This window comes from Carlito syrichta, unplaced genomic scaffold, assembly GCF_000164805.1.
Source record: "Carlito syrichta isolate Samal-C Ts95f unplaced genomic scaffold, Tarsius_syrichta-2.0.1 Scaffold315407, whole genome shotgun sequence".
NCBI lineage: Eukaryota > Metazoa > Chordata > Mammalia > Primates > Tarsiidae > Carlito > Carlito syrichta.
Genome location: NW_007259503.1, coordinates 776,072 through 801,201, shown reverse-complemented (window position 1 = coordinate 801,201; position 25,130 = coordinate 776,072). Strand labels below are relative to the sequence as shown.

General features: G+C 43.5%; 1 protein-coding gene across 1 annotated transcript in view; it reads right to left on the bottom strand.

The window, feature by feature from the left end:
• Positions 1 to 25,130, bottom strand: part of EPB41L4B (erythrocyte membrane protein band 4.1 like 4B) — a 159,979-nt gene that overhangs the window by 83,604 nt on the left and 51,245 nt on the right. Inside the window, exons 3-14 of the mRNA XM_021706305.1 lie at positions 24,174 to 24,216; positions 22,627 to 22,705; positions 20,425 to 20,469; positions 18,529 to 18,581; positions 12,997 to 13,117; positions 11,808 to 11,895; positions 11,558 to 11,646; positions 11,187 to 11,256; positions 10,923 to 11,092; positions 7,641 to 7,750; positions 5,523 to 5,553; positions 939 to 972 (exon numbers count right to left, since the gene is read on the bottom strand). Coding sequence (XP_021561980.1) covers positions 939 to 972; positions 5,523 to 5,553; positions 7,641 to 7,750; positions 10,923 to 11,092; positions 11,187 to 11,256; positions 11,558 to 11,646; positions 11,808 to 11,895; positions 12,997 to 13,117; positions 18,529 to 18,581; positions 20,425 to 20,469; positions 22,627 to 22,705; positions 24,174 to 24,180 — 897 coding nt within the window. The 5' untranslated portion in view covers positions 24,181 to 24,216. The remainder of the gene's footprint in view (positions 1 to 938; positions 973 to 5,522; positions 5,554 to 7,640; positions 7,751 to 10,922; positions 11,093 to 11,186; positions 11,257 to 11,557; positions 11,647 to 11,807; positions 11,896 to 12,996; positions 13,118 to 18,528; positions 18,582 to 20,424; positions 20,470 to 22,626; positions 22,706 to 24,173; positions 24,217 to 25,130) is intronic.

The window sequence follows — 25,130 nt, the reverse complement described above, 5'->3', positions numbered from 1 at the left end:
GAACAGTGGGAAGGAATTATGGGGCAACAATTATGCAATTCCCTGCGAGCTGAACATATGGTGTGTGATGGGGAGTGGTGAGAAATAAATAGAGAAGTTGGAGCCAGGTGGTACAAGGCTGTGAATGGCCACGGGAGCCGCTGACAGTGCCTTAGGAGAGATGTGCTTGATTCAGGCTGGGCTGTGGACCACACCTTTCATGCTGCCAAGTATGGGTGGGCAGGCAGGCAGCTCAGGCTCTCACTGGTCATGCTGTGAAAGAGCAGAACTCCAGCTATGGAAACATACCTGTGCCCCTTCTGCAGATGATAGGCCCAGCACAGTACATTACAAAGTGGGTTCTAGAAACCACTGATCCATTGATATGAATGGATTCACCATCACAAAAAAAAAAAAAAAAAAGGGAGGGAGTGAGGCTAGTATTTTTAGGGTGGGGAACTGATATTGAGATGATTTGGGAAAGCCTGGAGTAAAACAAACCAAAACAAAATATGTGTGTCTTTCTTGCAAGATTCCTCAGTACTTTTATGCCCCAATGGACACTGTAAAATCCAAAAGAGGAATAAAGGATGCAACATTTCCAAAACATTTGACCAAAACATCCTTTCCCAGAGGCATGTCTCAAGGGACTTGTGTTCCCTAGGCCTAGAATACACACTGACAAAAAGCTGCCTCACTTGAAAGCGGCTAAGCGGTTGTGTCTGACCACCCAGAAACTGAAACATGTGTCCCTGACACTTGCCAGTTGACAAGGTTAAGAAAAACAGGCAGTTCAGATGGCTAAGAAGCTGCAGGAGTCAAAAGGGAAGGGCTCTCCTCTTACCATTTTCTCAAAAAAAGTACTGTTATTATTTCCTCAAAATCTGATTGTAAATATAATGACTGTCCATTGTAGAAAAATTAGAAACTTAAGAAAAGCTTTAAAAGCAGTATCTTACCTGGTAGTTATGGAGTTCAGGATTTGGTTTAGAGCTAAAAAAAAAACAAAAGAAAAATTATAATTTTGGTTGTAAGGTGACATTACTGTTGATTTATTCAACAATCATGAACTACTATGTGCTACCTACTCACTAGGAACTTTCTTTTTTTTCCTTGAGTTAGAATCTCACTCTTGTTGCCCAGGCTGGAGTGCCAAGGCATGTTCACGGCTACCGCAGCCTCGGCCTGCTGGGCTCAGGCAATCCTTCCGCCTCAGTCTTCCAAAACGCTGAACTACAGATGCATGCCACCATGCCTGGCTAGTTTTGTGATTTATTGTTAGAGACGAGGTCTCACCAAGTTGCCCAGGCTAGTCTTGAACCCCAAGCCTCCCAAAGTGCTGGGATTACAGGCTAAGCTACCGCACCCAGCCAGGAGCTTTCATATACTATTTCTTTTTGAGTTTTGGCTGTTTAAATGAACCCTGAAAGGAGGAAACTTCTGAAGTGTAGAGTATACTTAAAATGAACCTATAACCAGGGAAACCACAAATAGCAACTTTCACTCCTCACTTCAGGGCTCACAAATAGAAACAGTAGATAATATTCCAGAATGCAGCCTCATTGCCATATTTTGGTGGCAACAAAGAGGTCCTGTCAGTTGGGCAATCCAAGTAATTTTGGCTCCAATTTCAGGCCTTCCTGGCATTGTTGGGGGGCCCACGGCACCAGGAAGCTCCAGTGACCCGCAGAACTCCTTTCAGCCAGAGGGGGAGTCACTAGCCACTTCTGAGCACCTCCCACTGGGCATGTGGTGGGAGCCACACATGGGTCTCCTTGCTATTAAAAATCTTGCTGGGCTGGGTGCAGTCGCTCATGCCTGTAATCCCAGCACTTTGGGAGGTTGAAGTAGGAAGATCACTCGAGTCCAGGAGTTCACTACCAGCCTGGTCAACATTAGCAAGACCTCGTCTCTACAGAAAATAATTAGCTGGGTGCAGTAGCCCACTTCTATAGTCCCAAGCTATTTGCAAGGCTGAGGCAGAAGGATCACCTGAGCCCAGATGGTTGAGGCTGTGATTAGCTGTAACAGTGCCACTATACTCCAGTTTGGGTGACAGAATGAGACTCTGACTCAAAAAAATAAGACAAAAATGCTGCTAATGATCTGGCCACTAATTTGGAATGTTCCCTTAAGACAAGGCTCTGTACTGGGAACTTCACATCTGTTATTATTTAATCCACACAACAAGGCTATGAGGTCAACAAATGTAACCATCTTATTTTACAGATAAAGGAACAGTTGTCTAATAGAGAATGAGGAAACCTGCCCAGGGTCACCTGGCTAGTCAGTGGCAGAACCAGGGATGGAATCAACATCTGCTCAAGTTCAAAGCCTATCTACTTTCTGCTAAACCAACATGACTCTCGGAGGTCCTGAGAAAAGGTTCAGGGCACCTCATGCATGATTCTATTTCGATGGAATCTTAAACTAATCTGGTTAAAAAAACAAACAAAAAGCCGGACTCAGTGGCTCAGCCTGTAATCCCGTGCCTTTGGGAGGCTGAGGTGAGTGGATTGCCTGAGCCCACGGGTTCGAGACCTGCCTGGGCAGCAAGACCTCATCTCTACAATAAATCAAAAAATCAGCCGGGCGTGGTAGCACATGCCTGTAATTCCGGCTACTCGGAAGGCTGAGGCAGAAGGATCGCTGGAGCCCAGCAGGTCGAGGCTGCGGTGGCCGGGAGCGGCGGCCACTGCATTCCAGTCTGGGTGACAGAGTGAGACTCTAACTCAAAATAAAAAAAAACAAAAAACAAAAAAACCCACAAAAAAACCCTTATATATAATACATTATATATATACATATATACATATATATATGTATGTATATATATATATTCTGTTGGAGATTAGTGTAAAACACAATGCACTTAAAATGCAAGTTCAAGCTGGGCTCAGTGGCTCAGCCTGTAATCCTGCGCTTTGGGAGGCCAAGATGAGTGGATTGCCTGATCCCGCGGGTTCGAGACCCACCTGGGCAACTTGGCGAGACCTCATCTCTACAATAAAATAAAATAATTAGCTGGGCGTGGTAGCGTGCGCCTGTAGTTCCAGCTACTTGGAAGGCTGAGGTGGAAGGATCACTGGAGCCCAGCAGGTCGAGGCTGCGGTGGCCGGGAGCGGCCACTGCACACCAGTCTGGGTGACAGAGTGAGACTCCAACTCAAAAATAAATAAATAAATAAATAAAATAAAATAAAATGCAAATTCAACATCTGCCAGAAAAACCACAAGCATGGCACAATCAATGGGCAACCTCTGTTGCTTGGGTGGTATGCTTGAAGTCAAAGGTTATCACTTGCTCTCCACTGAGGGAAACGTACTGCTGTTAGGCATCTGGCTTGGGCTCTACAAGGCTCTGTGTTCCAGTTCTCAGAGAGGACACAGTTACAGAGGTAGGCTCCGGGTCAGACCTCCAGCTGGATTTCATCAGGTGGGATAATTATCCTGCGAGGGGCTGTTTTTCCGGCAGCACCTCTGCAGCCCAGAGCACAATTTCATCCGTGGCTCCCATAGCAATCCTACTCACCCTGGGATCCCACAGGCTGTGAAAAGCAATGGAACAGCTGTGAACAGTGGTTATTAGCTCATTTGTTTCTAAAGGGTATATTTACTAGGGCCTTTATTTATTTATTTATTTACTTATTATTGTGCCGATTATTTTGTTTGTTTTGGTTCCCAATATGTAATCTCCACTAGATGTTAAGCAGAAAATGTCATTTTATGAGGAAAAAACAAACAAAACACTCACTTCCTTAGAGAGCAAAAGAAAGAAAAGCTATAGATTACAAGCCTCCGAGAATTAAAAGCAAGATACCCTGGTAGGCTAAGAAAGGTGCAAATACTTTTTAGCATACTATCTGCCAGAAAGTTCCTAGAAAGAGGGTAAACCTACAGACATACAACCAATTCATCAAGAATACTCCAATCTCCTCCCACCCCGGGGGAGCAGGGAGCCATGCACAATAGTTCAATAGAACCCTTAAGCCCCCTCTCATTAGATGCTGGAACAAAACCAGAGACAAGGGGCAGAACAGCACTTCAAGTAGAGTTTGAAATCAGAGACGCAAAGTTGAGTTTCCAGTTGTGTGAAACAAGGGGTTAGTTGTGTTGTTTAGAACTCTGGATTCCCTACAGGTGCCTTGGAGCTACTGGGTGGGGGAGAGACAGATGCGCAGGCAGACAGCATCCCTCCCTCCCCACTGAGCTTCACCAGAGGAGCTCTGCTTTTGTCTGTTCCATATGCTGGACTTTTACATCAGCTTTCTTCTAGAGGGTGAAAATCGGAGGGTAAAAAAGTTTGAAAGAACACTGATCCAGCCCAACCTTCTCATTTGCAAAAAAGGAGGCCCAGAAAGAGGAAGCTCATGGCCCCAGAGCTGGGTTAGAACGAAGCTGGTGCTAGAAGGGAGATCTTGTAATGATGACGTGGGGCACTGGCAACCAACTGGCTCCCTGTGACACATTCTGCCGACTGTCCTAAAAGTGCACGGCACAGTCACATTACGCCACCACAAAGGCCACCCTCCCTAGCTGCTTTGAGTACTGTGCCTGGATGACCAAGAAGCTAATAGTCTGGGCTACCCACCAGCGGCTGGAGTTCAGACCAAGGGTAGAAACAACTACAGTCTGTGATTCTCCTACTGACAGCTCATTCACCTAACAAGTCAAAACTCACATAAGAAGGACAGTTGTTCCAGAGGGAGAAAGATAGGTATATACCAGGTAGACTCACCTGGGGAGCTTTCAGAAACAGTTATCTGGGTCCCACCCTGAGAAACTGATCCAGTGAGTCCAGGGTGTAGCCTGGCTGAGGGGGAATGTTTCAGGTAATTACAGCTCACCAGAAAATTTTAATATAAAGGCAAGATCCCAAACACCTGTGCTGGGAAGTAGTTTGCAAACTACACACTGGGGGCCTACTGGAATTTGTGAGTAAACACAGCCACATACGTTCATTTATACTACTTTAGAGCTACAACAGCGGGGTCGAGTTGTTGAGAAAGAGCATAGTAGCAAAGTATAAAATATTTACTCTCTGCTTCTCTACAGAAAACGTATGCTGACTCCTGTGCTCAAGATTTTCGGTCTTGTGACGGGCTTTTTCTTGCAGGAATTTCAGTGAAGGTGTTTAATGTCTTCTCCCATGTAAGACCATAAGACATGCACGTCACTGAGCAAACACAGCATCTGCTCCCGTCTAGCTTTTTTGCTCACGAGCACGGCTATCCTCTCCCATCATAGCCTGCCACGCCATCAGCACGGTGTGCTGCACACACGCCTCTCACCTTTATCACCCGCTGTGCTGACAAACAAAGCACACAGCTACTCAAACAAAGCAGCTGTGTTTTCCAAAACACCAAACCGTCTTGGAACACTCCACTGTGTACTTATTGAAAGCCAGGAGGACAGTATAGCCAAGCAGCAGAAACGTGGGGGAAAATGAACAGGTGACTCACTTTGATGTAACTGCATTAGGGAAAAAGTCAACATTGTAAACGAATACAATCATTAAGTACTGAAGAATCTAGGAGCACTTACCAGAGCTGAGCCGCTATCACGGGGTTGCTTGCTTTAAAGGAAAAACAGAGAAAGTTATGCCACCTTAGAGCGTGTTAACAAACTTTCACTATGTTATGAATGACAAAGACTAGGAAAGAGACTTCTGCAATCACACAACAGTCCCAACCCCACTCCAGGCAGAATTTCACAGTGGTTACTCCTCCTTTCCTAAGGGAAAGTAAACTGCCTGTCCCTCCGATTCACTCAGCAACTGTCCACTGAGGAGGTTCCCAAGGCCATGCGCTCTGGGGGATGGAGTCAAAGACGTGTCATGCCTGCTCTCAAGAAGCTGCAGGTCTTGAGATGGGGCGAGGGGACACACACAACAAAGGTGATACAGGATGAAATGCAAACACAGGTCTGGACTAGAGGACCTTGGGGTAGGGGTGAGGGTCTGTGTGGAAAGGGGCCAGGGGAATGCGGCAGAGCTTATTCACCTAGGCTCCATTCTGTTTGGGGGAAAAAAAAACATGGCAGGGAAAATCATCAAAAGCTTCACAAAGATGCTAGAACTCTGGTTGGAAAAAATGTCAGTCAAATAAAGGAGAAAAAAGAAGCCACAGACCAGGAAGAGAATCACAGCACCTGGAGTCTGGAAGACCTCTAAAGGCATCTGGTGGGGTCAAGTCACAGGATGCCCATTCCCCTCTTGACAGCCACACCAGGGGGTCTTTCTCTTTGTGTCTGCACACATCTATAGGGACTGGGAGCTCACTGCTATCTTGAGACAGCTCTTTTGATCTTTGGAAAGCTCTTCCTCCGACTGGGCTATTTTGGGATGACTATGACCGAGTGGACTATACACACAAACATAATCCTCCTCACAGAGGAACAGTCCTCAGAAACAGAGAGCACTCTTGCTCTTCCTTTCATGCTTCATCAACCCATTGCCCTTCTCTGGACACACTCCCATCCTCTGGCATTTCTTGGAGCTGTGGGCATTTTTCCTCTACTGAAGTGGCTGAGAATGACTAAGAATTTCAGGCTGTCGTGATATTGTGCTGTTGGTTCACAAAACCAAGAAACAGGCCAGGTGTGGTGGCTCATACCTGTAATCCCAGCACTTTGGAGGCTGAGGTGAGAGACATGCTTCAGCCCAGGAGTTTGAGACCAGCATGGGCAACATAACAAGGCCTTATATTTATTATTACTAATAAATAAATAAATACTAAATAAATAAAATAAAAAAGACAAGAAATAGCGGGGAACACAAAGTTAAAGATTCCACAATGGAGCAAGTAGAGGTACCAGATCCCATGGGAGGCCCATAAAGTCCTGATCTATACAAGAAAAACACATGGAGTGGCCACTACAAGTAAACCATATATAGAAGGGTCAAGGAGGCTGAGATGCAGAGGCTCTGCTGTAAAAGAGCAAATGATTTAGTGCTAACTGGGTATCCTAAACAGAAGAACAACCCAGTGTGGAGAAAAAAGAGCTACGAGATGGGATTTGGAGGCTGGGTCTCACTGGGAATGTGCCCAGCTTGCTCATTCATGGACTGAGCTGCACACAGGTATGAGGTCACAGCATAACTGCAGAAAGTTCAGGGAGTTCTGCAAAGTGAGGACAGGGCAGGTAATCTAGGGCTTGGCTAAATGTAAAGGTGAGATGTGTTTGGACTGACTGTGGGACCTGACACAAGGATCTAAAAGTTCTGCATCTACTCCTATGTGGTCAGAACCCAGGTTAGCATAAGTCTGGTGCTCATTTGAAATTGCAAGATGGTGGAGAGAAGGGACTGCATTTCCTTTTAAGACACAGTACTACTTTCTATAGGCAAGAAAGGTGCTTCCCTATAACGTCTCAGGTCCTAGAGCTTGGTCCCAGGTCTAAAAGAAGCTAAGAAGCATATGAAAAGAAACATTAAAAAAAGGAGGAGAAGCAAATGAACACATCCAAGAGGAAAGACTAATGGCAGAGAGATGGCAGGAGTGACCTGGATCCCATTAAGAAAACATCACAGGGATTTTTTCTAAAAGCTCCAGAAAGAAGAACTGCAGAAAATTTCTTCACAAGCTGCTTGTCCAAACTCCTTGAGGGCCTAAGCGACTAAACCACAACGTGAAACTCCAAGGAAGAATGAAAACACACAACCTTTGAATGTTGAATGTCTCCGGGATGGATAACGTTTACTAGGCTTCCTCTCAAAGGTGCTGGTTCGTCGTAACCTGGCTCCGTGCGTAGCTTGATATTCTGTCCTCCCACTAGGAAGTAAATATTTCATTGCTTGTTACCAATATCAGAATCTTAGTACATTACAGGTATTAATATTTGAAAATTCACTTCTATGTCCAAGAGCCCCAATGCACATTTCAACTTGGCTTGAACTCTTTTAGTAAAGACATACTAAGGTTAGCCTTCCATATGGAAATAAAATCTCCTTTGCCAAATCCAGACTATATTCCAGGGGCACACACTTCCATTAAAGGACAAAACCTGCAAATTAGGTACCAGTCACTTGGCTGCACAAACCAAGCAGGGTCAATTACTTGGAATATCTGATTAAGATAACACTGATTTGCACAAAAGATAACCTTTCATGAGACACACTGCACATTTATTTTTTTTTTTTTTTTTTTTGAGTTGGAGTCTCACTCTGTCTCCCAGGCTGGAGTGCAATGATAGGCTCATGGCCACTGCAGCTTCAACCTGCTGGGCTCAGGTAATCCTTCCACCTCAGCCTTCCAAGTCTCTGGAACTACAGGCATGCGCCACCACACCAGGCTAATTTTTTTATTTATTGTAGAGATGAGGTCTCACCAAGTTGCCCAGTCTGGTTTCAAACTCATGGGCTCAGACAATCTTCTCACCTTGGTCTCCCAAAGTGCTGGGATTATAGGCGTGAGCCACTGTGCCCAGCCTTAACTTTTTTTTTTTATTTTAGAAAGCAGGATTTATTGAGAGGACAGAAAAGCTCCCACAGTGGGAGGAGAACCGAGGGGATTGCCCAACTCATCTTTTAAAAGGCTGTAATCAATGCCCACTTAAACGAACCTTGGCTTTCCTTGATACAAGGGAAACATTACTTGTTTCACCACAGCTTTCGGATTTCAACCAATGTGACACCCAGCTGCAGCTTCTGGGAGGTAACTACCCACCCTTCTTGTTGCTCTTGGTGTGTCATTTATCAGATGGAAGGAGCCTCTTGCCATCTGCTCTAAGTGCCTCCAGTGGGCAACTATACTCCAAACTCCCCCTTTCTTACACTTCTTGAAGAGCAAAAGGGAGCATGGTCAAGACCAAATCCTGGGGCAGTTTCCTCCCTGGAAGGAAAAGTCTGCCTTGGCAATCACCCTGACTGTCCTGCCCACCTCACTCCACCCCATATAGACATCGGCATACCACAGAACATCTCCAGTAACCTCTGCAGTTCTCACATTTTCCATCCTCCACAGAACCCTGTGATTCCATTCTTTCTCAAAAGGGACTTGGTCTTTTTCCCCCTTTGGAGCATTTAAAAATACATTCAAACAAAATAATTTTTTAAACAGAAGTGCACAGCCATTTGCACAGTAGACAAATTTGAAATGAGCAGATCTTTAGGCATTTTAAATCGGGTTCGGGGACAGGCCATGTGTGTATAAAAGTTACAAAGCCATGTGAGCCTTTAGATCTTGTAACTGTGATTCTCTGATTTGTAAATTAAAAAAAAAATCAACCCTGGGACTAAATGCATAGTCCCAGGCCCCATAATACACGCACATGTGCACACCTAAAGGTTTCAGATGAGGTCACTGATCCTCACTTTAGAAGCACCCAGGGAGTTTTCATATACTTTGAGAAATGTGGTCTTAGAATCATAAGAAAAAATATATCAGAATAATCTACATCTTCAGATATTTACTGAGCCTACCCTGGGTCACATACACATTGATGTCTGCTCTCATTCTTCATCATCCCAAATTTCTTGACATTGGCATGTGAAAGGCAATACAGTAGCAGTTAGAAGTTTAAGAACCAGACTGCCTGGGGTTGAATTTCAGCTCTACCACTTACTGGCTGTGTGTGTCTTTGGGCAGCTTATGTAATGCCTCTGGCTTTAGTTTCTTTATCTGTAAAATGGGGATAATCTACCTTAGTTAAAGTACATGAAGTGTTCTACTACAGTGCTATCAACATAACTTTTCACAATGATGCTGTGCCCTGTATCTACGTTATCTAATATAGTAGTCACTGGCCCCATGTGGCTACTGAGCACTTGAAATGTGGCTAGAGAGACTAAGAATTACATTTTAAAATTTACGTAATATTTAATTTTTCTTTTGAGTTGACATCTCACTATGTCACCCAGGCTGGAGTGCAGTGGCATGCTCATGGTCACTACAGCCTTTACCTGCTGGGCTTAGGTAATGCTCCCACCTCAGCCTTCCAAGTAGCTGAAACTATAGGCACATGCTACCATGCCCAGCTTATTTTTATTTTTATTTTTTTTATTTATTGTAGAGACAAGGTCTCACCAAGTTATCCAGGCCAGTTTTGAACCCCCAGGCTCAGGCAATCCTCTCGCCTTGGCCTCCTAAAGTGTTGGGATTACAGGCAACCACCGCACTCAGCCTTAATATTAATTTTTATTTACTTTTTTTTGAGTCGGGGTCTCACTCAATCGCCCAGGCTGGAGTGCAGTGGCTTGATTACAGCTCACTGCAGAATTTATCTTCTGGGCCCAGGCAATCCTTACACTTCAGCCTCCTGAGTAGCTAGGACTGCAGGTGAGCACCATCACACTTGGTTAATTGTTTTTTAGAGATGAGGTCTCGCTATGGTACTCAAGCTTAGTTATTAATTAATTTAAGTAGTCACCATGTGCCTAGTGGCTACTGTATTGAACAACACAGCTCTGGCTAAATGTCAGCTACTAACAATTTTGTTATTCTATTTTATCAGTGAGGATATGGGGGCCAAAAGAGTTTCAGAAACTCACCTTAAGAAAGAAGTGGGAGCCGGGCTCGGTGGCTCAGCCTGTAATACCGCGCTTTGGGAGGCTGAGGTGAGTGGATTGCCTGAGCCTGCGGGTTTGAGACCCGCCCGGGCAACTTGGTGAGACCTCATCTCTACAATAAATCAAAAAATTAGCCAGGTGTGGTAGTGCGTGCCTGTAGTTCCAGCTACTTGGAAGGCTGAGGTGGAAGGATCGCCAGAGCCCAGCAGGTTGAGGCTGCAGTGACCGGGAGCAGCTATTGCACTCCAGTCTGGGCGACAGAGTGAGATGCCAACTCAAAAAAAAAAAGAAGAAAGAAGTGGGGACAGAAATGGGATGTATACCTCAAGCCTATAGACTCAAATCCATTATTGTATTCCATCTATACACACACACACACAAAATCACAGTTGCCTTTCTTAGAAACACGTGTACAGGTCACACAACCAGCTCCCCACCTGAATCTGAAGCGAGAGCCCAGCCTGATAAAGTCTGATCTGTTGGATTTGCTGTTTCCCGGTGTCCGCAGTCGGAAGAACGCATGGTGCTCAACTGCACACTTCCACAAGTGCTTGCAGGTCCTGGAGCTGTCTAGCCGGAACACAAATGTGTGCTCTTGCTCGCGTCCCTTCGAGAGGAAGCACAAGGTTCTCGTGTGGGGGTGTTGAACACTGATGAAGATTTATTGACAGCAGGGAAGGAAACAAAGGAGCAAGGCCTACCTGATCATCATCCTCGACCACCACGAGTGTCAGTTTGCTCTTTTTAAAATCCATTTTGGTAATTTTAGGCCTGGTCAGAAAGAAAGCATTTTAAAAGCACAATCTGCAGAAAAACTAGCTACATTTCAAAAGTAGTTTTCTTTCTACTTTTTAAGCTTAGATTTGCTAAAAAAAAAAAAAAAAAATCATTCATTCAAGTGTGATTATCCAGAAGTTTCCGTGCAACTGCCATACACCCACAATGACAACAGTATGGTGTGCTTTGAAAATGAATCTGGGTGTTGCAAATATCCCTCAATAATCATCCATCACATAGAATTCCACCACAAAATAGGAAAAGACATTTTTAATATTAGACAAAACTAAATTACCAAAAGAATAAGCCTATTTTGTTAGCTCCTTCAAAGATTAATATGCCTGTCGGGGTCAGTCCAAGAGAATATTCACAGCCATCTCTTCCCTACAAACAAACGAAGTGACAATCGGTAGAGGGTTCTAACAGGTCGTCACAGAGCAGAATGCAAAAACAGTTTCCTCACCACAAGTTACTTGTTTTACATGCTGTTTATACATTTTTCAGTAAAAGCAAGATCAAATTACTTAAACGCACACAGTTCTTACCCTGACAACGTGCATGTCTACCCCATACATTTCCAGCCACTTCGCTTTATTCAGATAGGAGAGTTCCGCCTGGGCAGGGCTCTTTCCCCTTAGAAAAACCAATGGAAATACGTGTAAACTGCAACTCGTACACCCACAGGATTCTGAAGGGCACAGCCATACTACAAGACGTTATGCAAAAATTAAAGCATTGAGGCACACCAGAATATAAAACTTAGAACGTATAGTTAAGTGAATAGAAAGATCACAGAACAGTGCTTATAATACGATCACTTAAGGAAACTAGACAATGTTGTTTTGTGTAGATATGTATATATAAATGCAAAGGAAAAAGGCTGGAAGAATACACAACACACTGCTAACAATGGCTTCCTGCAGGGAGGAGTGTGAATGTGTGTGTGTGTGGGATAGAACAACTCTATATCCACATACTTCTAAGATGGTTCCACGTTATATAACAAGAATGCACTAATGACATCTTCATTTTAAAGAAGTCACAGGAGCTTTTCAGAATGACTCGGGACAATAGTAAGCCAAGTTAAGTCCCAGGGCCCAAGAATGACCTGGAACAGGTAGTGTTTTGGGAAGACAGGATGGGAGGAAGGCAAGGTTAATGTTTGGGAAACCAGTGAGGGAGAGGTAGCATTGGCAGTCCAGGCATACAAGTGGTGCCTGCAGGGGGAATGGAAGGAAAAAACCAAAAGGATAAACAACACAATGGATTTAGGTGTTATGATGACATTTCCTGAAATGTAACGCTGTACAATACCTGGTCTCAAATGTGTGTTCCTATATAACAGAATATACTGCTAAAATGTTTGTTTTAAAAGGCTGAGGCTCTGGGGTCACCAGAGACATTGGATGTTAGAGTGTGTCAGGGCAGGGCCTCCTGGGGTACCCTGGGATGTCACCAGGGCAGCGGTGGCATCTCTGGCCACAGAATAAATTAGAACTGGGTTCTGTTTCCAGAGAGGGGAAAAGAGTGTGTTTAGTTCTTGTTGCACACTCTCAAAAGAGGGACAACATGTGAGCCTTTGGAAAAACAGGGCTGATGCACAGGAGTGAAGTCAGGATTCAGAGCTGCAGCTTTACAATCATCAACAGAGCCATTCTAGGGAAAGGAGTCTGACCAGTGCTTATACATGACAAAATAAACACATCAGAATTCTAGATGGTAGCATCAAGGTACCTGCACTCTTTCCATCTCTGGAAGATATCAAATTCCATTGCTTCTGTCTGATTTGGAATGAACCGAAACTCAGACACAAGCTCTGGTGTGTGTTCTGGAAGCTCGCATTCCCCAAGCTCCGCTGCAAGTTTCATAAAAGGGAGGAAAACAGGAGACATTGAACCCTTTCAGTTATTGCTGCAAACAGGTCTGAAAGTATTTTTGCATGATTATAAAGCACAGGTACCCCCTAAAGTACAACTCTCTCCTCTTGGGAGGATTTAACTCTAACTCAGTAGCCATACGTGCACTCAAAATCCCCAGGAATCATTCTAACGCCCTCCCCATCGGGTGATAGACCATCATCTTAGTTATTGCTGTATTTCTCTCCACTGTTTCTCCCACCCAGGGAGGCCCCATTACATTTTCCCCGTGCAGTGGTAGAACCCTGAATCTGCAATAAAAGGCAATTGCAGGGAATGAGAATCTGCCCTGAAACATTCATTTAACAAGGCTCTCGTTAAGGGTAGGTCACAGCAGCACTTCAGGGTCTGTAGTGCTGAAGAAGATGGATCAAGAATTTGGTACATGCAGAATCCAGGGGGAAAACAAGAAGGGAGGGAGTCAGGGAGGAGGGGGGAGATAGCTGCAGGAGCAACTGCGGCAAGTCAGGTGGAAAACCGGGTTGTGCAGAAAGGAGGGAGGAGCAGCCACACCAGGGATCCCAGCAAAAGGCCCAAATTGTGCTGTACGGTCCTTGCCCTTGCCAAGTCCACACAGAAGGGAGGGCCTGAGGACACAGGTGGCCCCCTGCCTCCAGGGCAAGAATGAGAAAATCTACTCTCCTACCCCCACCCCATAGCTCAGGAAGCAGAATCCAGGAGCAAAAAAAATCCTCCAGAGTTTCCTCTAATACCAGCTACTCCAAGTGCAGTCCACAGACCACAGCACTGATATCACCTGCGGAGTTTGCTCAAAATGTAGGATTTCAGGTCCCACCCTAGACCTACTCAAGCAAGACCTGCCTTTTAACAAGACATCCAGGTGATTGGTACGCACATTTGTTGGAAAAGCACCAATCTACAACAGTGGTTTTTGAATAACTTGGTGGGCTCTTTAAAATGCATATCCCTGGGCTACCTACCCTCACCCCCGCAGAGTTTCTGACTCCCTAAGTCTGAAGTGAGGCCTGAGAATCTGCATTTCCAATAAGTTCCCAGGTGATGTTGATGTGACTACCTTGGAAAACACATGAGAACATCTGCTTCACATATCAGATCCCACCAACTGGCCAAGAAGTACATGCCCGGATACCTCCAGGGACAGCAACCTGCTGGGTACCCAGCATGCCCTTTCATCACCCCAAGCGAGCCATAGCATGGCTGACATGAGCTTCTGAGTGTCCCAATCCCACAGCCCATCTTTCAGGAGAGGGACTCAGTTGGATTGCAGGAGAAGTTACAGAAAATGTCCCCATCTGTACAGAGGAAGCAGTAGCACCAAATTCAGAGGGTCAGTGTCCTGACATTGACTGGGGATCTGAGAGTGACTCACCTCATTATAGCCCCTTGACTATACCCCCAACTCTGAATTGGACTGTGTACCCCTAAGACCAAGGCCCAAAGTAGTCTGGGTCAGGTTGTTCAGAGGCTTGGTATCTTGGGCAAAGGCACAAATGAATCCCCTACTCTGGAAATAATATTTGCCCAAAGAATGTGGGGCTGGGATCCCAAGGTTGGATTCCACTACTGACCTCTGTCCAAGAGATCACTCTGAAACTAGGAACCTGGCAAGGCCAAAGGGGCAATCTGGTTTGGGAGAAGAATCTCTTAATATGAGTCATCCTTTCTCTGCATCCATGTGCTGAAGTAAAGCAAGAGTCCTGCATTTAGCAGTGTGTTTCTGGATGGGACAGGATTAGTTGTGCTCAACATAGCAAGCCCTACCAAATGACCAAGCACTGGAGGGAGAAGGTTGACAATGACAAACTTTTCTGGTATGCTCAGACTGGGCAAGGGGGTGGCATCCCACCTCAGCATTACTGGACTTAAACAGTTCTGAGTGATGTTTAGTCCATCCATGCTTGCCTTCCAAGAATCTGCTGGAAAAACCTGACACTTTGCTCAGTCTGCCAACTCTGCAGCCAGGGAGGCTGTGGAAGGTGGTGAAAACAGTTCAGACACAGGAGGGATTGCATCTCAACTCTACCATACACTATTTGTGACCTCAGGCAAGTCACTTAATATCTCTGGGTCTCTGGTGCCTTATCTGTAAGATGGGAATTGTTACAAGCACGAAACAAGACCACAGGCATGCAACAAGGAGTGGCCTGTTCCTCCTACCTTTTTTACATGGATTAATTTTCAAATCTACCATACATTTATTTCCCAAAAGAGCATAGCCTCCCCGCAGGGCCACTGTATTACAACTCAGGAGGTACCATTAATCCAAGGACAACCGCAGCAAGACACATTTTGAAGGCTCAAGCACGGGAGGAAACACAACCCTTCATTTTAGTAAAAACCCGCAGAGATACTCTAGTGATGCTTAGAGTCTGAGGCAAGGTGGCTTGGCTATGGCTGAAACTATAGCATTTAAGAACTAGAACAGGTGGGAGAGAGGAGCACACGGAGACAACGTAACAAGGGCTTCTCCGTGTCTAAGTCTTCAAAGTCTTTTTATTTCAATTCAAAGTCTTTTTATGTCAATCAATGACATTGATGTTGCAGTTTCAGCTCAAATGGGTAATTTCTCCAAGAAAAGTTCACAGATAGCTGACCTTATTCTTGTCTTCCTTGGCTTTGGAGCAAAGCAGATGGTTTCACTAGAGCTGGACTTTGTGAGTGTAAGGAGGCCTTCATCATGCAGGTGGTGGAGTGTAATGTGTGTTTCTCATCCTCTAATCATTCTGGACAAGGTATAAGCTTGCAATATTGTGCCAGTGGCCTTAGGAGAAAACCTTCCCAGAGGATTAATGGCTCCACATCTGACGTGGATGTTTTCATCTCATTACCTACACCCTGAAATCCCAAGCCTGATGGGATGACCTCTGGCAGCTTGGGAACTCTAGGGTGGATGGAAGTCACTTGCTAAGTTGGTGAAATCTGAACCTGACCAGGGCGTAAAGCCACTGCCATGTTCCCCAAGACAGGCATGCCCTTATGGCACTTAACATAAGTTGTATCAGAGAAATATAGATCTGAAGCACTGAGCACTGTATTGGGCACATATGGCTATAGATGACATTACTGTCACCTCTACCAAGAGTGTGTTCAGACCACACAGGCAGGTTCCCCTTACCATCAAAGTCCTTGGAGATCTCTCCAACCACATTCATTCAATTCACTTTGCACTTACCAAACATCTACTGTACACTGAGTCCCCATTAGATATTAAGAATTAAGGTAAGGCCAGATGCAGTGGCTCACACCTATAATCCCAGCACTTTGGGAGACCAAGGCAGGAGGATTGCTTGAGCCCAGGAGTTTGAGACCAGCCTGGACAACACAGCGAGACTTCAACTCTACCAAAAAAAAAAAAATCAAAGGATTAGCCAGGTGTGGTGACATGTGCCTGTAGTCCCAGCTATTTGGGAGACTCAGGCGGAAAGAATCACCTGAGCCCAGGAGGTTGAGGCTATGGTAAGCCATGATCATGCCACTGCACTTCAGCCTGGGTGACAATGTGAGACCCAGACTCAAAAAGAATTAAAGATGACTGAGGAATACAAGTATCAGACAATGGGAGTATCCCACAGCCATTAAAAACCATCTTTTTGAGTATAAACATGACAAAACACATCTACTAAAAATATCAAGTAAAAAAAGTCTCTGAATCCCTTTAAGTCAGAATCTGGCTCAGGCGGACTGATACAGCAGCCCTGCAGAGCCTTGGTTGGCCTCGGATAGCCAGTTCCCCGCTATCCCCGCCGGCGGGGATCCCCCCACCATGCGTCGGGACTAGGGTCTGGTGCAGAGAACCCCTCTCCTGGGACACAGGGCATAGCCCGAAAGGCGGCCGCCCCCTCACCCGTCATGCACGGCATGTTGGTAGACGACCTACTTCTGGGTCAGGGTTTTGAACACAGCAGAGCATCTCCCTTGCTGCAATCTATTGAAAGTCAGCCCTCAGGGGTTTGGGACACAGGGGGTTGGGAAAAAAAAGTCATGAAATAATCTGCATATGACTGATCAGAATTACATTTTAAAAAATCCACTCAAAACTCATAGAAACTCTGGTTGTCTATGGGTGGGAGGGCAGCCATTTCCTTTCTTCCTTCTAGTTGTCTGAGTGTTGTGCTATTGTCCTGATATTCTGTAATAAGCATATATTAATATTATAATTTGAAAAAACTACTCAAATCAACTTTTAAAAATTGGCAAAATACAAAAGTGGGAAGCCAACTCTTATTGTGGTGTTCATAAATAATTACTAATTATAAATGAACATATCATAATTCATAATCCAGTAAAAGCTGAGGAACAAGCTGATAAACGAGTACACAACATATGTCTATCTGATGTACTAATGAAATCCCGGATGTGCAGCCACGCATTAGTAATCTCTTAATTAGTGCTAGATAGAGATTTTAGCAAGTGTTTCTTATGCTTTTTAAATTACACCAGGATGTCACAGGGATGAACAGCCAACGGGGAAAACTGTGTAGGGCAACCTCTTACTATCCAGTTCCCACCCACATGCTAATGACTCCTCCACTCCAAACCAATGCTTCCAGGCTGACCTTTCTGAATGAGCCAGATTCTGATACCTAAGAATCTGCTGGAGCTCCTGGCACCTCTTGGCCAAGAGGCCCAACAGACCATCTCCTCCACCAGAGCTCAACTCTTCTTCTAACCATTTACCATCGTCACCACCCAGCCTGAAATCATCTTGGACTTCCTTCTCAACATCTAATCACCAAGCCTTCTCTTGGTACGGTCAATGCTGTCTTCTGCTCTACATGTGTCTGTGTGCATGTGCATGAGCACGCAAAGCCCTGCCCTAGTCAGTTTCCTTTCCTCTCTATTACTGCAGCACATCCTCACTGTACTCTTAAGCCCCAAGCTTGGTCCTGCTCAAATCCTTTCTCCCCGTATAACCTTGTGGCCTTTCTAAAGTGCACATCTTACCAGCCTGCATCCTTAAGAGCCTTCAAAGGTGTCACTGCTGACCACATGAAATCCATCATGCTCTCTAAATGGGCTCTAAGGCTGTCCACCTACCCAGCTTCTTGAACTTCACCCTAGGATGCCACTCAACTGCTGCCACCTCTCTGCACTTTTTTGTGCCTTGGTTCCTTGACTCACTGTTCTTTCCTCATCCCCTCAGGGGACTTCCTCATCCAAGCCTCCCACACGTCTCTGATCCTGAAGGAGCTACACTGCACTGTCTGTCTTCCTTACTGGACTGCAAATTACTTGGGGGCAGAGACCATGTTGCATTCTCTTATATACCTGAAGCTGAGCACTGGGCCTGGTATACAGTAGACACTCATTTGTTGACATGAAAAGCAATTAACATTAAAATGCTAATTACTACTAAAGATTAACGTACCTTGTAGACAGAGAGCAGCTAACTCCACAGCTGTTTCATAAGGGCATTTCAATCTTGAAAAGAAGACAAAAAATTAAGTCTAAATAGGAACCTACAGACTCATAACCATACAAAATGTCATTAAAGTCATTTTTCAAAAGGTAGTGATATTTAGATAATGACTTTTATTCTTGGTAGTTTTATATTTTTGCGGTCTACATTAAAGAAGGCAAACAAGCTGACACCACAAATTTCCAAAGTTGATTCTCATCATAGGGCAAAATAACCTAATGTAGGTAGGTACAGTTTCTATCAACCAAATGGGCAATTTTACTGCAGTTGGCAAGAATGGAGAAGTTTGGAACAAGGAATGAAACACATTCCTTTTGCCTTATTACTTTCAAACTTATTTTAAATTTATCTTGATACAGTACATGCGTCTTATAAAGCTGCCTTCAATCCCTCTTGAAACAAGGTCATAGTGTTCAAAATAAACACACAGACACCATATATAACACTGCCAGGACAGCTGGATATACTCAGCATTCTAATAAGTATAACTGAGGCAAAGCCATAGAAGAGTACTACTGCAAATCCAGGGATCTCATTCATACTTTATATTTCAAACTCTGTTAGAAAAACAGTAATGACATACATTGGTATAGCACTTCATAGCTTTCAAAGCCTTTTCATATATATTATCCAATTTGGTCGATGCATCAAATTTACAAACCCCTAGGATGAGTGTTGTCAGGGCCCCCAACACTCCTATCTTGTAGATGAGGAACTGAGGGTAAAGAGGTGTTGCCCAAGGTCATTTAGCTGGCAGGAGGCAGTGCTGGGCCTAGAACACCATCCTGCTTTGAAGTACAAAAACCAGGTAAAAGTGCGTGTCAACTGCAAAGTACTGTACAAATGCAAGGTGCTGCCATTAATATTTTTCCAAACTGAAGACAATTTCTAGAGTTACAAGGCCTTTAGTATGAGGAGCACAGTATGAAGGGAGAGGGAGGGATAAAAAAAATACACACACACTCATAACACATACACCAACCAAAGATCTGTATTGCATGGCTGAATAAGGCAAATGTATACACTGTACAATCTACTTGTTCTGTGGAGTACACTTCACTGGGATTTTTATTGCATATATTCTATGGAGAGTTTGGAAATTCGGAAATTACATTTTAAATTTTCTTCAAATTATATTCAAAATCAGAATGTATTCTTGTCAATATCAGGTATTGCTTTTTTGACTCGATATAGCCTTAGTTTGTCATGTAATAGAAAATGTTCAATACACATGCTGAAAAATGACACAATTATAAAAGGTAGGACTGTTGAAATCTCCTATCTTTAAAATAAGTCAATATTGAATGCGAAATCAACCACTTCAGTGCCAGTGCTTTTGTGTTCAATAATCATCACGTGTAGCCAGAGGGGGCCTACTATTTAGAAACCATTTTTAAGAGGGGAAAAGGATGAGATGAGATGTCTAAACCTCTACTGGAATCAGAACATAACCTCTTTCCATTACTTAAATGCAGATGGTGATGAATGACACTTTTTGACTGTCCAAATACTTGTAAGTGTATACATACTAATAACGTATCTTGCTTGCAAATACGACAAAAGCCATTATGAATGGGACAGTGATGTGATCAGGGAGAGTGTTATTCCCAAATACACATCACTTAAGATATTAAATGCTCTTGGAAATGCTTCAAGCCATATAGTAATCATTTAAAATAGGATGATAATGACAGTGATACAAGTATTAGACTCACTTTACAAAGCCTGGTGCACTTTTTTTGAATTTTGAAAAGGGAACAAGGGTAAAAGAGTTAAAACAGTGAATTATTTTGAAATATACTATGATCTATCCTGACTTAAGAGTTAGAACAAAAACATACTTACTTTCCAGAAAGAATGTCATGCCTGAGTTGTAAAACAAACAGGTACCTGACAAACATATACAAAAGTCAACAGAGGGTAACTCTTTCCCAGCCGCTTCCAATCCCCAGCTTCCCATTACTAATCCCACCCACCCCACACACAGCATGGAATTTTGCATTGTAAAAAGGAGTCCAAATCAAATGAGAACTTTGGTGGAAGCATCTCCTCCTGGGTCTCCAGGAAGGCATCCCAGAACCTAGCTAGGAAGGTGAGTGCATGTGGGGAATTCGCAAGATACTTGTAGGATGGAACATGGAATACCGCAAGGTCCAGTGACAGCCTCCACAACCCCCTGGTGCTCTGTAAGAGAGCAAATCATGGTACACAGAACTCGGCACACAGGCATGCAACATGTCCAATAACACAGGCAGTGTGGGGCCCCTGGGTATTGGCACTCAGCTAGCTCCACCAGCTGACTCCAGATCGGCTGCAGTGAATTGTAACGAAAAGTTTACAGCTGATTGTAGTAAGCAGCTGCTTGAGGCTTTTGTTTCCTGATGCAGTTTAACTGCAGATTCTGTCTTTTGAAAAACAAAACAGGCATGCGTGTACATACATGAAACAAGAAAAATCCTGGAATTGGACTGTAGGGGGTAACAAGAAATGGGGAAGCAGGCAGCAGATAACACAAGTGGGGTTCACTTAGGTAAAGAATAAATAGCCGGGCTGGGTGGCTCAGCCTGTAATCCCACACCTTTGGGAGGCTGAGGTGAGTGGATTGCCTGAGCCCGCGGGTTCAAGACCCGCCTGGGCAGTGAGACCTCATCTCTACAATAAATCAAAAAATCAGTCGGGCATGGTAGCGTGTGCCTGTAACTCCGGCTGCTTGGAAGGCTGAGGCAGAAGGATTGCCGGAGGCCAACAGTGCAGCCATTGCACTCCAGTCTGGGTGACAGAGTGAGACTCCAACTCAAAAAATAATAATAATAATAATACATAGCTTGGCTTAAATGAGGGTTTTTGTTTGTTTTAACTAGGAAGATGTGCTTTGTAAAAACCAAAGCTGCCCAGGCTCTACTCCATACCTATGGAAACAGAATCTTACAAGCAAAAGTGGCCCCTAGGAAGTGGATTGGTTCAAAAGCTTCCCAGGTGTTTCCGATTCCTATAACCTGGGTTAAAAACCACTGGCTTTGATGATGGCTGGAAGGAGCATTTCATAAAGGACTCTGAAAAGGAACACTTGAATTACCATTTGCCAGAAATCAAGGGGAAGGGGCCTAGTACATTCTAGAATGTTCCTGCTTCCCAACAATGCTTGACCACTATTGAACTTCACTTCTGGATTTCAGGAAACTATTTTGTATACTCATATCAAGCGGGGCACAGTGTCAACATGGTCATAACTCCTAATTTCTATAGGAAAACCTAACCATAGATGCCCAGCAGAGGAAATGGTGATAACCAGTAAGTCTTTAAAGCATTACTCAGGTGGTCATCTCCAAGCTAGTGGCCACTACCATGGACCATCAGCAGCTTACAGGTCACCACTGCAGTCTATCACACAAACAATGACAAGGAAGCTCTGGGGATAACAAAAGCAGAAAAGGGCAGGGTGGAGAATGTCACTGATGGAAAAGTGGCTGGAAGGAAATTATAGATGGAAAATTTTATTTAGGTTCTCTTTCTTCTATACTGTTTCTGAAGTCCAAGAGACAGGCAGATACAACATAAAATTCATTGGGGACTGATAGAGAACATGAAGGGATTCTAACAACTTTACTGTAATTAATGCAGTTTTTTTTTTTTAAGAGAGCGTTCCTTATATTCTAACAATGAAGGGAATTTTTTTTTTGCAACCCCTTAAAAAAATTAGATAGCAATTCTGGACTGAGAAATGCTCTCCCAATGTTTGCCTTGTCTTTTTGTAGCTGAGATAAAAATAAAATGCCACAGACTAACCAACCAATTACTCAAGGTCCAAGAAAATGGAAATGTGAGAAGAAAATAAATCTTCTAATTTCTATTCACTAAGAAAAATGTCAAATTAAACAAAATTGTCTATTGTCAACAGAATATGGAAGCACAGGAAAAGTACTAATAATTCTTACTCAGAAATATAAAGACAGCAGACAAAAGGGGAGGCAAACCTACAACTTAAAAGAGCCATAAATTACATGTAAACGCTTTTGGGCGGGAATCTTGTTCTTCATTATGTCCTACCTTGTAAACTCTTCACGAAGGTTGTTTGGTTCTGAAGAATAGTATTTAACTCGAAAGTGCAAAGCATAAGCAGGTCCAACTAAGCATTTGGAGGTAGAAGGTTGAAGTTGTTTTTCCCCCAATTTTGAAGATCACAAAATAGACAAAGGAAAGACACATTAAATCTATAACACATTTATCTTCAGCAGCTACACTAGGAGAGCTCAATGGGGCATGCAAAGCTAGTACATTTTTTTCAATCTTAGTCTGGAAAACTGAAAGGGATTTTTATGTTGGTTAAGACAGTCTAGCTAGTAACATTATTGTGGAAGAAAATGCTAATGATCTAGTTGAATCACAAAGATTCACTTTCACCCCTGATCTCACAATACTACTCCGAACTGATACCTACTTTTTATAAAGTACAAAATGGGTTAAAGGGAAGTGCTGCATAACAGCAAAGTATTCTGTCATCCAAAAATATAGAAAAATACATTAAAGTTCTTTTAAGAGAATATAACTTTTTTTTCTTTTGAGTCAGAGTCTCACTCTGTCGCCCAGGCAGGAGTACAGTGCTCATGGCCACTCCAGTCTTGACCTGCTGGGCTCAGGCAATCCTTCTACCTCAGCCTTCCAAGTAGCTAGAACCACAGGCATATGCCACCATGCCTGGTTAATTTTTTGATTTATTGTAGAGACGAGGTCTCGCCATGTTGTTCAGGCTGGTCTCAAATCCCTGAACCCAGGCAATCCTCTTGCATCCGCCTCCCAAAGTGCTGGGATTACAGGCTTGAGCCACCACACCCCATGAGAATATTACTTTTTAAAAATTTCCCAAGCATATAAGTCACTTTAAAGAAATATGAATAGCCAGGCGCAGTGGCTTAGCCTATAATCCCAGCACCTTGGGAGGCTGAGGTATGAGGACTGACTGAGCCCAGGGGGTTCAAGACTAGCCTGGGCAACTTGGTGAGACCTCATCTCCACAATAAATCAAAATATAAGCCGGATGTGGTAGCACACGCCTGTAGTTCCAGCTACTTGGAAAGCTGAGGTGGAAGGATCACCTGAGCCCAGCAGGTTGAGGCTGCAGTGGCCGTGAGCATGCCACTGCACTCCAGCCTGGACAACGGAGTGAGACTCCAACTCAAAAATATAAATAAATAAGTAAATGCAATTGCTACATTTGTAAATTGAGAGAGCTGGATCAAAGAATTCCCTCCTACTCTCTGATCCTCTAAGTCTACTTTGTAACTCATTAGAAAGGGAATAGAAAAGGTGTAAAGTCATGTTTCTGAACAGCAGATTAATCTGTTCTCACTGGCAAAAATGTCTGATTTCAAATGAGAGTACAGTCGGTTTTTCAATATCTATTAAACATGCTTCTTCAAATTTTAAACTCTAACCTTTGGCCAGCCTTAAAAAATTAAAAATCATCTACTTTAAAGTTGAAGCTATTTTAAAATGCTTCCAAATTCTAATGAAAACATAGCACCTCAAAATATTGGCAAAGGAATTCACTCGCAGATAAAAGAAATAAATGAGTAGGCTAAATTCTGCTTACTTACTTTTCATCTGCTTTTTTATGGGTTTGGAATGATCCAGCCAGTGCTGAAAGAAAAAAAATGTTTCTTGAGGAATAGTAGCTCATCAGCAAGATTATACAGTCCTCTGCAAACCTTAGTGATTCTCCCCCCCAAAAATAGGGATTGGACCAGATCATGAATTCTTTGGCTTAGAAGTTGCAAACTGCTTGGGATGGCATAAAATTCAGTACTTATGCACATAGGTACATTTTTCTGAGGAGAGGGCCCTGGTTTCTGTAAGCTTTAGAAAAAGAGTCTGAAAGAACTTAAAATTCCTTAATGAATTGATCCATAAAGTCCCTTCCAATCAGCAGAACCATCAATGGGCTCATCCTTCTGAGTTTCTCAAGTTACAATCAATCTTCTCCAATAATTTCAAGTCTTCATTAATCTAGCAAAAAGTATGAGCTATGATGCCAAGAGTCTCTCATCACACATTGGTCTTGTAGTTTGCTGTCCTAAACTCTTAAAATTATAAAACCAAAATTCATGACCCCTTTATCTTTTTGCCAGGAAAATAACCCACACTGCAGATGGAAAAACAGGTAGAGATCATTTTGCCTTGGTTAATGAGGTATTTTAACTTACTCTAGTTTTTAACCAGCAGAACTGCTTCAGGCTTAATTAAAGAGATTACAAAACAATTTGCTTTATATAATAGTTTCTCCATAATGTCAAAGTTGTTGATATGCTAGTCCTGAGGAACCTGCACTGAAAGAGAACATTATACCATGAGACCCTATTATGTGCAAACAAGAGTCCGTGGAGGCCAGGGACCATGCACTGAATTGCATCTGTGTTTATTTTGTGCCAGGCACAAGGTGCTGCACTCAGCAGGCCTTTGTTAGATTACTGAGAAACAAATAAATGTTAAATATAAGTTTGTTTGGTTTTTTTTTGAGTTGGAGTCTCACTCTGTCGCCCAGACTGGAGTGCAGT